At 53.0% G+C, this 14,212-nt stretch overlaps 1 protein-coding gene across 3 annotated transcripts in view; it reads left to right on the forward strand.

Annotated features, from left to right (window-relative positions):
- Positions 1-14,212, forward strand: part of C7H1orf127 (chromosome 7 C1orf127 homolog) — a 42,266-nt gene that overhangs the window by 2,522 nt on the left and 25,532 nt on the right. For all 3 annotated transcript variants that reach the window (XM_070079285.1, XM_070079286.1, XM_070079290.1), the window contains exons 2-4: positions 962-1,060; positions 5,857-5,970; positions 7,251-8,855. In XM_070079285.1, the coding sequence (XP_069935386.1) occupies positions 8,800-8,855 (56 nt within the window). In that variant the 5' untranslated portion in view covers positions 962-1,060; positions 5,857-5,970; positions 7,251-8,799. The remainder of the gene's footprint in view (positions 1-961; positions 1,061-5,856; positions 5,971-7,250; positions 8,856-14,212) is intronic.

Consider the following 14,212-nt stretch of genomic DNA (forward strand, 5'->3'; position numbering starts at 1 on the left):
TGGACCTCCCCTGCGTCTAGGTCCAAAATTATTTTCCTTGGAGATAATGTAAAATTTATGATGCAGTTGCATGAAAAGAGTTTTTCCTCGTGAATCCTCAGATGATTGCGTTTTGTCTCATTGACTTATCCCACACGCTCTTTCCCCAGACACATAAAAAAGCGAGGAGCCTGGAACTCTATCTGGGTCTTGCACATGGGTGGCAGGGACCAAGTCCTTGGTCCTCTCTGGTGCTTTCCACGTGCATTAGCAGGGAGCTGGACCAGAAGCAGAACAGCCAGGACTGGAACTGGCGCTCTGGATGGAGGGTGCCAGCCACGAAGGCGGTGGCTTAACCCAGTGCACCACGACGCCAGCCCTGATACTTTGTAAGGCAATCTAGTTCGGTAGTTTGTAGAACGTTGCACGTTCAGGATCTGATTGCTTCCTAGTGGTATTTCTTAGCTCAGTTCCCTATTTTTCTATCTTTTAAAAAATTTTTTTAAACTTTATTTACTTGAAAGGTAGAAGGACAAAGACAAAGATCTACTTACTAGTTCACTCCCCAAATTCCTGCAACAGTTAAGGCTGAGCTGGCGCTGTGGCATAGTGGATAAAGCCACTGCCTGCAGCACCAGCATCCCATATGGGAGCTGGTTCGAGTCTCAGCCGCTCCACTTTTGATCCAGCTCTCTGCTGTGGCCTGGGAAAGCAGTGGAAGATGGCCCAAGTGTGTGGGCCCCTGCACCTGCGTGGGAGACCCAGCGGAAGCTCCTGGCTCCTGGCTTCAGATCAGCCCAGCTCTGCCCATTGCAGCCATTTGGGGAGTGAACCAATGGATGGAAGACCTCTCTCTCTCTCTGCCTCTGCCTCTCTGTAGTTCTGCCTTTCAAATAAATAAATAAATAAATATTAAAACAAAAACAGTTGAGGCTGGGCTAGGAGCTGGGGACACAGTCTGGATCTCCTATGTGTGCGGCAGGGACCCAAGCACTTGAGCCGTCGCCTGCTGCCTCCCGGGGTCTGCATTCGCAGGAAGCTGGAATTGGAAGCAGAGCCAGGACTGGAACCCAGGTACCAGGTATGGAATACAAGAGTCCCAAGCCTTAACCACTACACCAAAAGCTGCCCAAGTCCTGTGTTCTGTAAAGAACGGTTTTTCATCAATAGGATGACAAACTACAGATTTATTTTATTATAATTTATTTATTTGAAAGGGAAAGAGAGTGTGTGTGCACATGTGAGTGCTTGCATTCACTCTCCAAATGGCCGTGACGGCCAGGGCTGTGACGTTCTGAAGCCAGGAGCCTGGAGCTTCTTCCAGGTCTCCCATGTGGGTGCAGCAGCCCAAGCACTTGGGCCATCTCCCACTGCTCTCCCAAGCACATTAGCAGAGAGCGGGATCGGAACTGGAGCAGCCGGGACTCAAACCAGCACCCATACAGGTGCTGCGGGCTGTGGCTTTACCCACCGTGCCACAGGCCGGCCCTGCTCCTTGTATTTTTAGACTTTGTCTTTGTTGCAGCTCAGTGAGCTACAGCCCGTGGGCCAGATGTGGGCCATAGCAGCTTTTCTAAGCCTGAAAACTAGGGGAAAATTTAAATAGAAGCATTTTTTAAAGATTTATTTATTTGTTTGAAAGGCAGAGTTACAGAGGCAGAGAGAAAGAGAGAGAGAGAGTGTGAGAGAGGGGTCTTCCATCCACTGGTTCACTCCCCAGATGACTGCAATGGCTGGAGCTGCGCCGATCCAAAGCCAGGAGCCAGGAGCTTCTTCTGGGTCTCCCACGCGGGTGCAGGGGCCCAAGGACTTGGGCCATCTTCTACTGCTTTCCCAGGCCACAGCAGAGAGCTGGATAGGAAGTGGAGCTACTGGGACTCGAACTGTCGCCCATATGGGATACCAGCACTGCAGGCAGCAGCTTTACCCGCTATGCCACAGTGCCAGCCCCAAGAAGCATTTTTCTGCCACATGAAAATTGTATGAAATTCAAGTGAGAGTGTTCATAACATTTTACTGGCACACAGCCCCGCCCATCATTTGCATATCATCTAAGGCTGTAAGAGACCCTGTGGGAAGCCTCCGACGCGCTGACCTTGCACGAGGCCCCGTGTCCGGCGGCTGCAGCACGGCCTGTGGAGCCGCTCCACCTCACCTCTCTTGCTCGTCCCCCTGGTGATGGCACCTGGGATGGAGTTTTCAGGCCTGTTTCCGTGAGGGTACTGTCTCCACTTTCCAGGTGAGAACACCGGGCCAGGAATCCCAGGTGCAGCCCTGGGCTCTTCGCCCTGTGTCTCCTGCTCCCCCAACGGCTTCGCCAGCTCCACCTCTCTCATTTCCACCTGCCTAATTTTTGCCATTCTGATGAGTGTAAAACGCTCTCATAATGTCGTTTTGATTTGCGTTTCTCCGCTATCCATGGATTTGAATATTTCTAGTGTCTGGGTTCTTCACTGACAAGTTGCTCCTCGAAATTAAAGTAATATATTTTCTAAACAAGGTGAAAAAACATTTTTCTTTTTTTAAAAGATTTTATTTATTTATTTGAGAGGTAGAGTTACAAAGTGAGCGGGAGAGACAGAGAGAAAGGTCTTCCTTCCGTTGGTTCACTCCCCAGATGGCCACAATGGCTGGAGCTGAGCCGATCCGAAGCCAGGAGCCAGGAGCTTCTTCCAGCTCTCCCACGTGGGTGCAGGGGCCCAAGGACTTGGGTCATCTTCTACTGCTTTCCCAGGCCGTAACAGAGAGCTGGATTGGAAGAGGGGCAGCCGGGAGTAGAACCAGCACCCATATGGGATGCCAGCACGGCAGGCGGAGGATTAACCTACTTCGCCATGGAGCCAGCCCCGAAAAAAATATTTTTCTTTAAAAGATATATTTATTTGGGCTGGCGCCGTGGCTCACTAGGCTAATCCTCCGCCTAGCGGCGCTGGCACACCAGGTTCTAGTCCCGGTTGGGGCGCCGGATTCTGTCCCGGTTGCCCCTCTTCCAGGCCAGCTCTCTGCTGTGGCCAGGGAGTGCAGTGGAGGATGGCCCAAGTGCTTGGACCCTGCACCCCATGGGAGACCAGGAGAAGCACCTGGCTCCTGCCATCTGATCAGCGCAGTGCGCCGGCTGCAGCGCGCCGGCCGTGGCGGCCATTGGAGGGTGAACCAACGGCAAAGGAAGACCTTTCTCTCTGTCTCTCTCTCTCATTGTCCACTCTGCCTGTCAAAAATAAATAAATAAGTAAATAAATAAATAAATTTTAAAAAATATATATTTATTTGAAAGGCAGAGTGAGAGAGGGGGAGAGAGAGTGTTTCTATCCACTGGTTTACTCCCCAAAAGTCCCCAACAGCCAGGGTTGGGCCAGGCCAAGGCTAGGAGCCAGGCATCCCATCCGGTCTCCCACATGCATGGCAAGGGCCCAAGTACTGGGCCATCTTCTGCTGTTTTCCCAAGCAAGGAGTTGGATTGGAAGCAGAGTAGCTGGTACTCAAATCTGCACTCAGATATGGGGCGCCAGCATTGCAAGTGACCGCTTAACTCACTGTACCACAACACTGACCCCCCCCAAAAAAAACATCTACCAAAGACATTTGCATTTACACACCTTCCTTCCTTGTTGCAACTTGAGGTTCGTGTTCTAAAAGGGGGTACACAGAGGCTGGTCTAATATGCTTCATTTGTGTTACTGGGGGTCAAAGTTCAGGTCCACCCAGTTGTGTGACTTCTTGACAGTCACAAGAGACGTGTGACACAATCACAGTCGCGTGACTTCTTGACACTAGAGCCCTCTGGGCTCCATTTCCTTCTGCGTAGAAGGCAGGTTACCGGGAGGATTAACCTGCTTGGCAAGCGCAGGTGTTTCGTCTAGTGGATAAGACTCCAGGTAAGACACCGGAGTCCCAGGTGGGAGTGCCCGGATTCAGTGCCGGCTCTGCTCCTGACGGCAGCTTCCTGCTAATGCAGACGCCGGGAGGCGGCAGGGGTGGCTCCGGTACGTGGCTCCTGCCACGCATGGGGAAACCTGGATTGAGTTCCCTTCTTCTAGCGCCCAGCTTTGGCCCCAGCCATTGCCGGCATTTGGAAAGTGAACCAGTGGATGGGGGAGTTTCTCTCTCTCTCTCTCTCTCTCTCTCTCTCTCTCTCTCAATATTTTAAAAAGTGCTTGACACATAGCGGGTTATCAATCAGTATATTGGGGATGAAGCCTGCGATGATCCCCGTGAGGTCGTTCAGGGCTTTGGCAATCATTGCCCTCTTGTGGCGTTCGGGTGAGAGTGAGGGTGAACTATTCGTGTGTTCGCTGGTGTGGAGCGTATGGGCTGTGTGCTCTGTTCCACTGGTTCACTCCCTAAATGTTCCCAATGTTTGGAGCTGGACTGATCCTAAGCCAGGAGCCAGGAGCTTCTTCCAGGCCAGCAGAGTGGATAGTGAGAGAGAGAGAGAGAGAGAGAGAGAGACAGAGAGAAAGGTCTTCCTTTTGCCGTTGGTTCACCCTCCAATGGCCGCCGCGGCCGACGCACTGCAGCCGACATGCTGCAGCTGGCACATCACGCTGATCTGGAGCCAGGAGCCAGGTGCTTCTCCTGGTCTCCCATGAGGTGCAGGGCCCAAGCACTTGGGCCGTCCTCCACTGCCTTCCCGGGCCACAGCAGAGAGCTGGCCTGGAAGAGGGGCAACGGGGACAGAATCCGACGCCCCAACCGGGACTAGAACCCAGTGTACCGGCGCTGCAAGGCAGAGGATTAGCCTATTGAGCTGCGGCGCCGCCAGCCTAAAAGCCTTTTGTTTAAAAAGGATTTTGCAATTTCTCATTTGCAAGAGAGTGTCAATGGATAAAACCATGGTGAAAACCACATGGGGTCTGTACCTAGGATTCTCCAGTGCTGTTGAGTAAAAGTGATTTTCTTTTCTTTTAAAAATGCTTTATTTATTTACTTATTTTTGAAGATTTATGTATTTATTTGAAAGAGTTACAGATTGAGAGGGAGAGACAGGGAGAGATCTTCCATCTGCTGGTTCACAGTGGCCTGAAGCCAGGAGCCAGGAGCTTCTTCCAGGTCTCCCACGTGGGTGCAGGGGCCCAAGCACTTGGGCCATCTTCTAGTGCTGTTCCCAGGTCATTAGCAGGGAGCTGGATCAGACGTGGAGCTGCCAGGACACGAACTGGCGCTCGTATGGGATGCTGGCGTTGCATCAGGCGGCTTTACCCGCTAGGCCACAACGCCAGCCCCAAAATATTTTATGTAGTTGTTTGAGAGAGAAACAGATCAGAAGAGAGAGAACATGCCTTTACTCCCTCATTCCTCAAATGCCCACAATGCAGCTGGCTAGGACTGGGCAGCCTGGAACTCAACCCAAATCACTCAACTACTTGAGCCACCTGCTTCCCAGGGTCTGCACTGGCACGAAGTTGAGCCAGGAGCTAGAGCCGGGCATCAAACCGGGCTTCTTAACTGGTGTCTCAATCGCTAGGCCTGTCTCCCACCCCAAAGCAACTTTGTTCTTAAAGTCAGCCTGGCGGCCGGCGCCGTAGCTCACTTGGCTAATCCTCCACCTGTGCCGCCGGTACCCCAGGTTCTAGTCCCGATTGGGGCACCGGGTTCTAGTCCTGGCTGCTCCGCTTCCAGGCCAGCTCTCGGTTGTGGCCTGGGAGGGCAGTGGAGGATGGCCCAAGTGCTTGGGCCCTTCACCCGCATGGGAGACCAGGAGGAAGCACCTGGCTCCTGGCTTCAGATCGGCGCAGCGCCGGCCATAGCGGCCACTGGGGGGTGAACCAATGGAAGGAAGACCTTTCTCTCTCTCTTTCTCACGGTCTAACTGCCTGTCCAAAAAAAAAAAAAAAGTCAGCCTGGCTTTATGTTCTTTTTTATTTATTTATTTGACAGGTGGAGTCACTGCCTTCCTGGGCCACAGCAGAGAGCTGGACTGGAAGAGGAGCAACCGGGACTAGAACCAGTGCCCATATGGGATGCTCGCACCACAGGAGGAGGATTAACCAAGTGAGCCACAGTGCTGCCCCCCCCCCAATCAATTTTGAAAATGTGATTTTCCTAAATGGAGAAATGAAATTTGAGCCCAACGGAAAAGACCCCAGTGAAATGGCTTTCTCTGAGAATATTCTAGAAAGGAGGCCCTACTGTGCTTGTAGGGGTGTGTGTTTCTGAGAGTAGGCATTTGTGTAGGTGTTTGTGTGGGGGAGTGTGGTTACGTTCAAGGATGTGTGTAAAGTGTGTGTCTACGTAGGTGTGTGTGTGTGTGTGTGCAGGAGGAATGGAGTTTAGGTTGTCCAAGTGAGGGAGGAAACAAGAGCTTAGGGGCGGTCCCGCAGGTTCTCTTCAGGGAGCTGTGTACCGAGGGTGTTTGCCCTGGCCTTGGCGTTGCTGTGTGAGGCCTGTGAAGTGGGCCAGGGCACGTTTCTGGCGAGCTTTGAGCAGCTGTGTGCTCTGTTTGGCTTGAGGAGGGCCTGCCACCTGTGTGTCGGGACCCTGGTGACAAGCAGCCGCCTCCCACCTCACTGGGACTGGAATTGCGGTTCTGAGCCTCCTCGGGTGATGGTGATGTGTGCAGAGCAATGTGGAGTGGAGGGAAAAGTTGGTCCGCAGAGGGAGGAGTTACGGGAGCAGCCACCTACAGCGAGTGGAGCAGTGGGTGAACCACCTGGGTCAGCTCTGGGGGTAGCCTGTGTGAGCACACACTGCGTACTTGGAACTTTTCCATCCATTTGAAAAATTTCACAATGAAATTCTAGGGAAGGGATGAGAACCAAGCAATTAAAGGATGTTGTCTCAAGACTCCCAAAATTGTAAGGTAGCTGGGAAAATTTCTTCCAGGTCAGGTTTTTTTGTTTATTTGTTTCAAAAGTGATGAGCAGAATGAATTGGAGTCTAGGGGCTGGTGTTGTGGCACAGTGGGTTAAGCCACCACCTGCGATGCCGGCATCCCATATTGGAGCACAAATTTAAGTCCCTGCTACTCTGCTTCTGATCCAGCTCCCTGCTACTATGCCTTGGAAAGCAGCGGAGGATGGCCCAAGTACTCCCATGTGGGTCTCCCACCCACATGGGAGACCTGGTGGGGTTCCTGGATCCTGGCTTTGGCCTTAGCTCAGCCCTGACTAATGTGGCCATTTGGGGAGTGAATCAGTGGATCGGAGGTCTCTTTGTGTCTCTCCCTCTCCATCATTCTGCCTTTCACATAAATAAATCTAAAAAGAGAGAATGAAAGAAAGAGAGGGAGGGAGGGGTGGAGAGGTACATTCCTGGCCTTTCAAATCCCCCAGTCTTACCCAGAATCGGCAAAGCAAGATGGCAGCTGCTGTGGACTGAGTGGTGTCCATCAAGAAGATGTGCTCAGACTCTTGAAGCTTGTGACTGTGACCTTGGTGGGAACTGGGGCCTTTGCTAATGCAGTCGAGTTAAGGTAGAACCTAATCCCGTGACGGGTGTCCTTATAAGAAGATGGAAATTGGGACACGCAAGGAGAAGACCGTGTACTGAGGGCGATGAAGGCAGAGTGAAGCAGCTCCGAGCAAGGACCACCACGGACTGCAGGCAGCCACTGGGAGCCGGGAGAAGCAAGCGAGGTTCCTCCCTTAGGAACCTGAGAGAGCGTGCTCTGCCCACGCCTGGATTTTGCACTTTTGGCTTCTAAGACTTGGGAAAACAAATTTCTGTTGGCTTCAGTCACCAGGTTGTGGTGCTTTGCTATGTGACAGCCCTGGACACTGCGAGAGTGGCCAGTTCCGGACTGGAGTGGCAGCGGAGTGAGATGGCCTTCCTCACCTTTGGAGAAGTCCTAGCATGCAGTAGGTTGGCTCGGGACAACTGCTAAGCAGTATTGCATGATTCATTTTTAAATGCTTATTTTTAAAAAATATTTACTTATTGGCTGGCGCCGCAGCTCACTAGGCTAATCCTCCACCTAGCGGCGCCGGCACACCGGGTTCTAGTCCCGATTGGGGCGCCGGATTCTGTCCCGGTTGCCCCTCTTCCAGGCCAGCTCTCTGCTGTGGCCAGGGAGGGCAGTGGAGGATGTCCCAATGGGAGACCAGGAGAAGCACCTGGCTCCTGGCTGCAGATCAGCGCAGTGCACCAGCCGCAGCGTGCCTGCCGCGGTGGCCATTGGAGGGTGAACCAATGACAAAGGAAGACCTTTCTCTCTGTCTCTCTCTCTCACTGTCCACTCTGCCTGTCAAAAAAAAAATTTACTTATGTGGAAGGCAGAATCACACACACACACTCACACTCACACTCACACACACACACACACAGCGTTTCCATTTGCTGATTCGTTCCCTGCTTCTCTCTACTTCCTCCTCTTGCCCCTTGTAGGCCATTCTCAACCCAGCTGCCAGAGCGAGCCTTCAAAAACCCACTGGTTCATTTCTCTCCTCTGTTCATGACTTCCTGCCTTGGCTGGTTTGTTTGCAAATTCTCCAGAGACTCACCAAGCCCCTGCTCACTGGTGCAGCTCCTCCAGTTTCCTTTGAACTCTGCCAGGAGGGGTTCCTGGGAAGCCCTGTGCAGAGAACACAACTGCTCTCCAATTAAAGGTGGTTTCTTTTATTTTTAAAGATTTATTTATTTATTTGAAAGAGTGACAGGGAGAGAGATGTCGCATCTGCTGGTTCACTCCCCAGATGGTCCCAACAGCTGGGGCTGGGGCTGGGCCAGGCTGAAGCCAGGACCCAGGAACTCCTTCTGGGTCTCCCGTGTGAGTGGAAGGGGCCCAGGAACTTGTATCATCCTCTGCCACTTTCTCAGGCACTTTGGCAGAGAGCAGGGTCAGAAGTGGAGCAGCTGGGACTTGAACCTGCGCACTGAGAGGGGATGCTGGCATCGCAAGCAGCGGCCTACCCCACTGTACCACAACTCTGGCCCCTCAGGTTGGTTTCTGAATTTCTTTCTTCTGTTTGGCCCAGACCAGCTCCTGCTAGAAGCAGAGGTGGACGCCCTGCCACCCAGCCCCACCTTGAAGGAGGCCAAGGTGGGGCAGCTCAGCGGACCCTTCCCTTAACCCTTATTTGGGCTCCCAGGGTCAAAGTGATTGAATTCAGCGAAGCAGGGAGGTGGGGAGGAGATGGGCGGAGTTGACGCTTACCTGTGCTTTCTGGCACCTGAGTGACCCCTGTCCTGCCCTGGAGGTGGGGAGGCAGGCTGGCCTCTCATGTTTGAGCCTGGAATCGCTCCCGGATAAGTTCTGGGGCAGGAGAACCCGCAGGCCGGAGGATGTGGGCGTCCCCGACGGTCGTCTGGTAAGTGCCCCTTACCCAGGCCCGCGGCAAGGCTCTTGTTTCGGACGTCACGGGAACTGGGAGAGGCCGTTGCAGTGCCAGGCAGCCCAGTGCCAGACGTCGTCCCTAGAATGCAGAAGCCTCACACCCAGGAGAAGAGGGGTCAGCGGGCGTGAGCCTTGGCCGTTTCGTGGCCTTCGTCGGCGAGGTCTGCTCCGTTGCTCCTGCCTTCCCCAGGCCCTGTGTCACCCTTAGTCCTGCTTCCTCCCAACACCCTGGTTTGTCCTAGAGGGGTCCTTAAAACAAGTTAGGGCTCAAGGTGCCAAGAGATGCTCCATTTCAAGGGGCTTTCAAACACCAGGAGTCCTGGTCACAAACCATTTGGCTGTGGGGTTGGGGAGAAAAATCTCAGTGGCGATCTGAGACAGGCTGCGTGTCCCACCGTCTCTCCTGTCCCTGTCCGCCCTTCTTGCCGCCTGCTGGCTCTGGGATTCGTTCCCTAAGGAAGGGAGCACGTTAAGGAAAACTGCTTCCGGGAAGTGCAGGGTTTTCCCACGGTCCTTTCGAACAGCCTCAGTCTCAGAGCCAGAGCTACCTCCCCTCCCCAGCTCAAGAAGCTCTTCCGCGGAGATGCTGGGCCCGCATCCTGTGTCTGAGGCCTCGTTCACGTCCTGGCTCGGCTTCCGGTCCATCTCCTTGCTAACACGCACCCTGGGAGGCAGCAGATGGTGGCTAGTGCTTGGGTCCCTGGCGCTCCCATGGAAGACCCTAATGGAGCTCCTGGCTCCTGGCTTCAGCCTGGCCCAGCCCTGGCTGTTGTGTGCGTTTGGAGAGTGAACCAGGGCATAGCCGATCTCTATCTGTCTCTGCCTCTCTGCCTTTCAAATAAACTGGAAATAAGTAAATAAAAAAAGAACAGGAAAGAAATGCTTCAAATAGCTCCTGGCAGTGGGAGTTGAGCCCTCCAAGGCCAGCGTGGATGTCAGTCATAGCTGGGCTATTCTCTGCAGGGCTTTTGTTTGGGGCAAGGTTTCTAAGTCAGCGGACAATGAAGAACAGGGTGGGCGAGCCCTGTCCTGGCAGCACTCCTCCTGGTGCCTTCCACGGAGGCTCAGCTTGGCCCAAGGCTGGCACAGGCAAGGTCAGGGGCTGCCTCAGCTGGGCTGCCGAAGTGAGGGGGCAAAGCCCAAGCCCCTCTTTGCTCCTAAGTGAAGCTAAAGCAGGCACGGCGAGGGCTGAAGGGCAGGGCCGCCAGCCCGCTGCTGCCCCCTTGCAAGGCCGATTTTGCACAACCCTCCGTGTGGGACAGCAGGGCAGGGGTCCCCGCGAGGACAGGGCTAAAGGTCAGAGACAATTCTCCCTCCCCGGGTTCACTCCTCTGCTCCAGTCTCAGATTTATTCGCGTTGGAGACTTTACTTCAAGCCCGATTGTCCCGGCCACGTCTTTGTTCTGTGAATTAATGACATAATAATAGCGCACCCCCCTTGCTGGGGGCTGGAGGAAGCCGGCAGCAGGGCCAGCGTGCGGCCAGCAGAGCCACGCAGGGCAGGGGCCCGCTGTCTCCAGGGACGGGGCTCCACGTTGGCTTCCCTGTTTGTCTCTCCTCCTCCTTTGTGTTCTTTTTCCTTCTTTGTTCCTCTTTCGGGTTGATTTGTTCCTCCCCAACAGCTATACCTCCTCACACTTTCCCTGAAGACAGTGAGTGAGGCTGGGGCAGGCAGCCTCCTGCTCCTCTGCCTCCGAGGCTGCAGGCTCAGCTCAGATTCCAGGCCTGGGCCGGGGTCCTGTGATTCCTTGCCAGCCCGCTCTGGGGTGACCGGGGGCCTTGGCAGCCGGCCTGCCTGAGCTTGGCCTTGGGCCCTGGCTTTCTTCTCACCCAGGAATGGAAGGGCTGGCTGGTAGCAGCCTCAGCGAAGGCACAGTGGCTTTGCCTGTCTTTTTAAATTGAACTTTTTAAGCCTAATTTAAAAAAAAAAAACCACGAAGTCTAATATGCATACAGAAAAGCATCCAGGTCTCGTAAAAGGAGAAGTTTTTCTGAAAGAGCACAGTCACGACCTGCAAATATGAGGGCACTGCAGAAGATCTGTGGGAAATGGAATTAGGAGAGAACCTTATTTTGGCACAAAAAATAGAGATCCATATATGGTTTCTCATAATGTACACTTTCTGTGAGTTTTTTTTTTTTTTTTTGACAGGCATAGTGGACAGTGAGAGAGAGAGAGAGAGAGAGAAAGGTCTTCCTTTGCCGTTGGTTCACCCTCCAAAGGCCGCCGCGGCTGGCGCACTGCAGCCGGCACATCACGCTGATCCGAAGCCAGGAGCCAGGTGCTTCTCCTGGTCTCCCATGGGGTGCAGGGCCCAAGCACTTGCTGGCCACAGCAGAGAGCTGGCCTGGAAGAGGGGCAACCGGGACAGAATCCGGCGCCCCGACCAGGACTAGAACCCGGTGTGCTGGCGCCGCAAGGTGGAGGATTAGCCTAGTGAGCCGCGGCGCTGGCCTTCTATGAGCTTTTTAAAAACAGGAACCTTAAAAACTGTCTCTCTCTCTCACTGTCCACTCTGCCTGTAAAAAAAAAAATGTTTATAGAGTTTGGTGCTGTGGTGTAGCAGGTAAAGCCACCTCCTGCAGTGCTGGCATCCCATATGGGTGCCGGTTCGAGTCCCGGCTGCTCCGCTCCCAATCCAGTTCTCTGCTTGTGCCTGGAAAAGCAGTAGAAGATGGCACAGGTGCTTGGGCTCCTGCACCCACATGGGAGACCTGGGGGAGGTTCCCAGCTCCTGGCTTTGGGTTGGCTCAGCTCTGGCTGTTGCAGCCATTTGGGGAGTGAACCAATGGATAGAAGATATCTCTGTCTCTCCCTCTCTCTCTGTAACCCTAACTTTCAAATAAAATAAATAAATAAATCTTTTAAAAATGTTTACTTATGTATTACTTGAAATGCAGAATCAGAGAGAGAGAGAAAGAGAGAGAGAGATCAATCTTGCATCTACTGGTTTACTCCCCCAAATGTCTGCAATAGCCAGGGATAGGCCAGAATGAAACCAGGAGACTGGAATTTCTTTTTTTTTTAATTAATTTATTTTTATTTGAAAGTCAGAGTTACACAGAGAGAAGAGAGGCAGAGAGAGAGAGAGAGAGAGAGAGAGAGAGATCTTCCATCCGATGGTTCACTCCCCAATTTTCCGCAGCGGCCGGAGCTGCACCGATCCGAAGCCAGGAGCCAGGAGGTTCTTCCGGGTCTCCCACGTGGGTGCAGGGGCCCAAGGACTTGGGCCATCTTCTACTGCTTTCCCAGGCCATAGCAGACAGCTGGATCAGAAGAGGAGCAGCCAGGACTAGAACCTGTGCCCATATGGGATGCCGACGCTTCAGGCCAGGGCGTTAACCCTCTGCGCCACAGCGCCGGCCCAGAGACTGGGATTTCATCCAGGACTCCCACGTGGGTGGCAGGGCCCTAAGTACTCGAGCCATCATCTGTCGCCTCCCAGATGCACAAGCAGGAAGCTGGATTGGAAGCAGAGGAACCAAGATTCAAACTGGCATTCCGACATGGGCTGTGGTCATCGCAAGTGGCTGTTTAACGCACTGTGCCACATGAGCTCCCACATGGGTGGATTTCAAATGTTTTTTGCAGCACAATGAACTGATCTTTTAATCCCATTTTCTGTGAGGTTTTTAAAGTATGCTCATGTAAAATGAACAGGGGTCTGGATTTTATTTAATTCGTTAACTAGTTAGGGAACTGGTGAGATGTTATAGTCAGGTCTAAGGCAACTTCAAAGAGCAGTAGTCAGGAACGCGTGGAGGAATTCTAGTGTATGCGAAATTGGTCAATATCTATCAGATAACTGGCTAGGACCCATCTGCATTATTTCACAATCACTTGCTTTGTTCTCCGTAGTCCACAACATACAAAGTTGTAAAACTGCTCAAAGACGAGAAGTGCAGAGAATCATGTAGCTCTGAAGTGTATACTAGACAACACCCAGCTCTCCACCAAAGACATCTGGCGATTTTGGGAGTCTGTTTTGGCTGAAGTTGGGAGACTGGAAGTTTGTCCAGGTGCCATGAGGCTGGCAGAGACCCAACTACTTGAGCCCTCACTTACTGCCTCCCAGGGTCTTACTGGCAGGAAACTGGACTTGGGACCTTGAGCTGGGAGAATTGAACCTAGGAACTCTGATATGGGATATGGGTGTCTTCACTACTAGGCTAAATGCCTGCCCTCAAACTTACGTTTTTTCTTCTTTTTTAAAGATTTGTTTATTTATTTTAACATCAGAGTTACACACAGAGAGAAAGAGAGGCAAAGAGAGAGAGAGGTCTTCCATCCACTGGTCCACTCCCCAGATGGTCACAATGGCCAGAGCTGAGCCGATCCGAAGCCAGGAACCAGGAGCCAGGAGCCAGCAGTTTCTTCTGGGTCTCCCACGCGGGTGCAGGGTGCCCAAGGACTTGGGCCATCTTCTACTGCTTTCCCAGGCCATAGCAGAGAGCTGGATCGGAAGTGGAGCAGCTGGGATGCAAACTGGCGCCCATATGGGATGCCAGCACTGCAGGCGGCAGCTTTTACCCACAGTGCTGGCCCCTCAGCAAATTTTTAAAAAGAATTTATTTTCTTTATTTGAGAGGCAGAGAAATAGAGAGAGAGAAATCTCCCATCCACTGGTTCATTCCCCACATGCCTATAATGGCCAGGGCTGGGCCAAGAGGAAGCCGGAAGCCAGGAACTCAATGGAGGCCTCCCGTGTGGGAGCCATGCATTCCCTGTTGTCTCCCACAGTGCCCATTGGCCGGAAGCTGGGTGAGAGAAGGCAGTGGAGCCAGGATTCACACCAGGTGCTCTGACATGGGCTGCAGGCATCTAACCCCTGCAGAAGGTTTCTGAGATTCACCCACATTGTTGGATTTATCAGTGGTCAGTCGCGTGTGTGTGTAGCATAGTGTTCCGTTGGTGAGTGGACACCCTGTGGTTGATAAGCATCCGGACGGCTTCCGGCTTCC

Source organism: Oryctolagus cuniculus, chromosome 7, assembly GCF_964237555.1.
Source record: "Oryctolagus cuniculus chromosome 7, mOryCun1.1, whole genome shotgun sequence".
Classification (NCBI taxonomy): Eukaryota; Metazoa; Chordata; class Mammalia; order Lagomorpha; family Leporidae; genus Oryctolagus; species Oryctolagus cuniculus.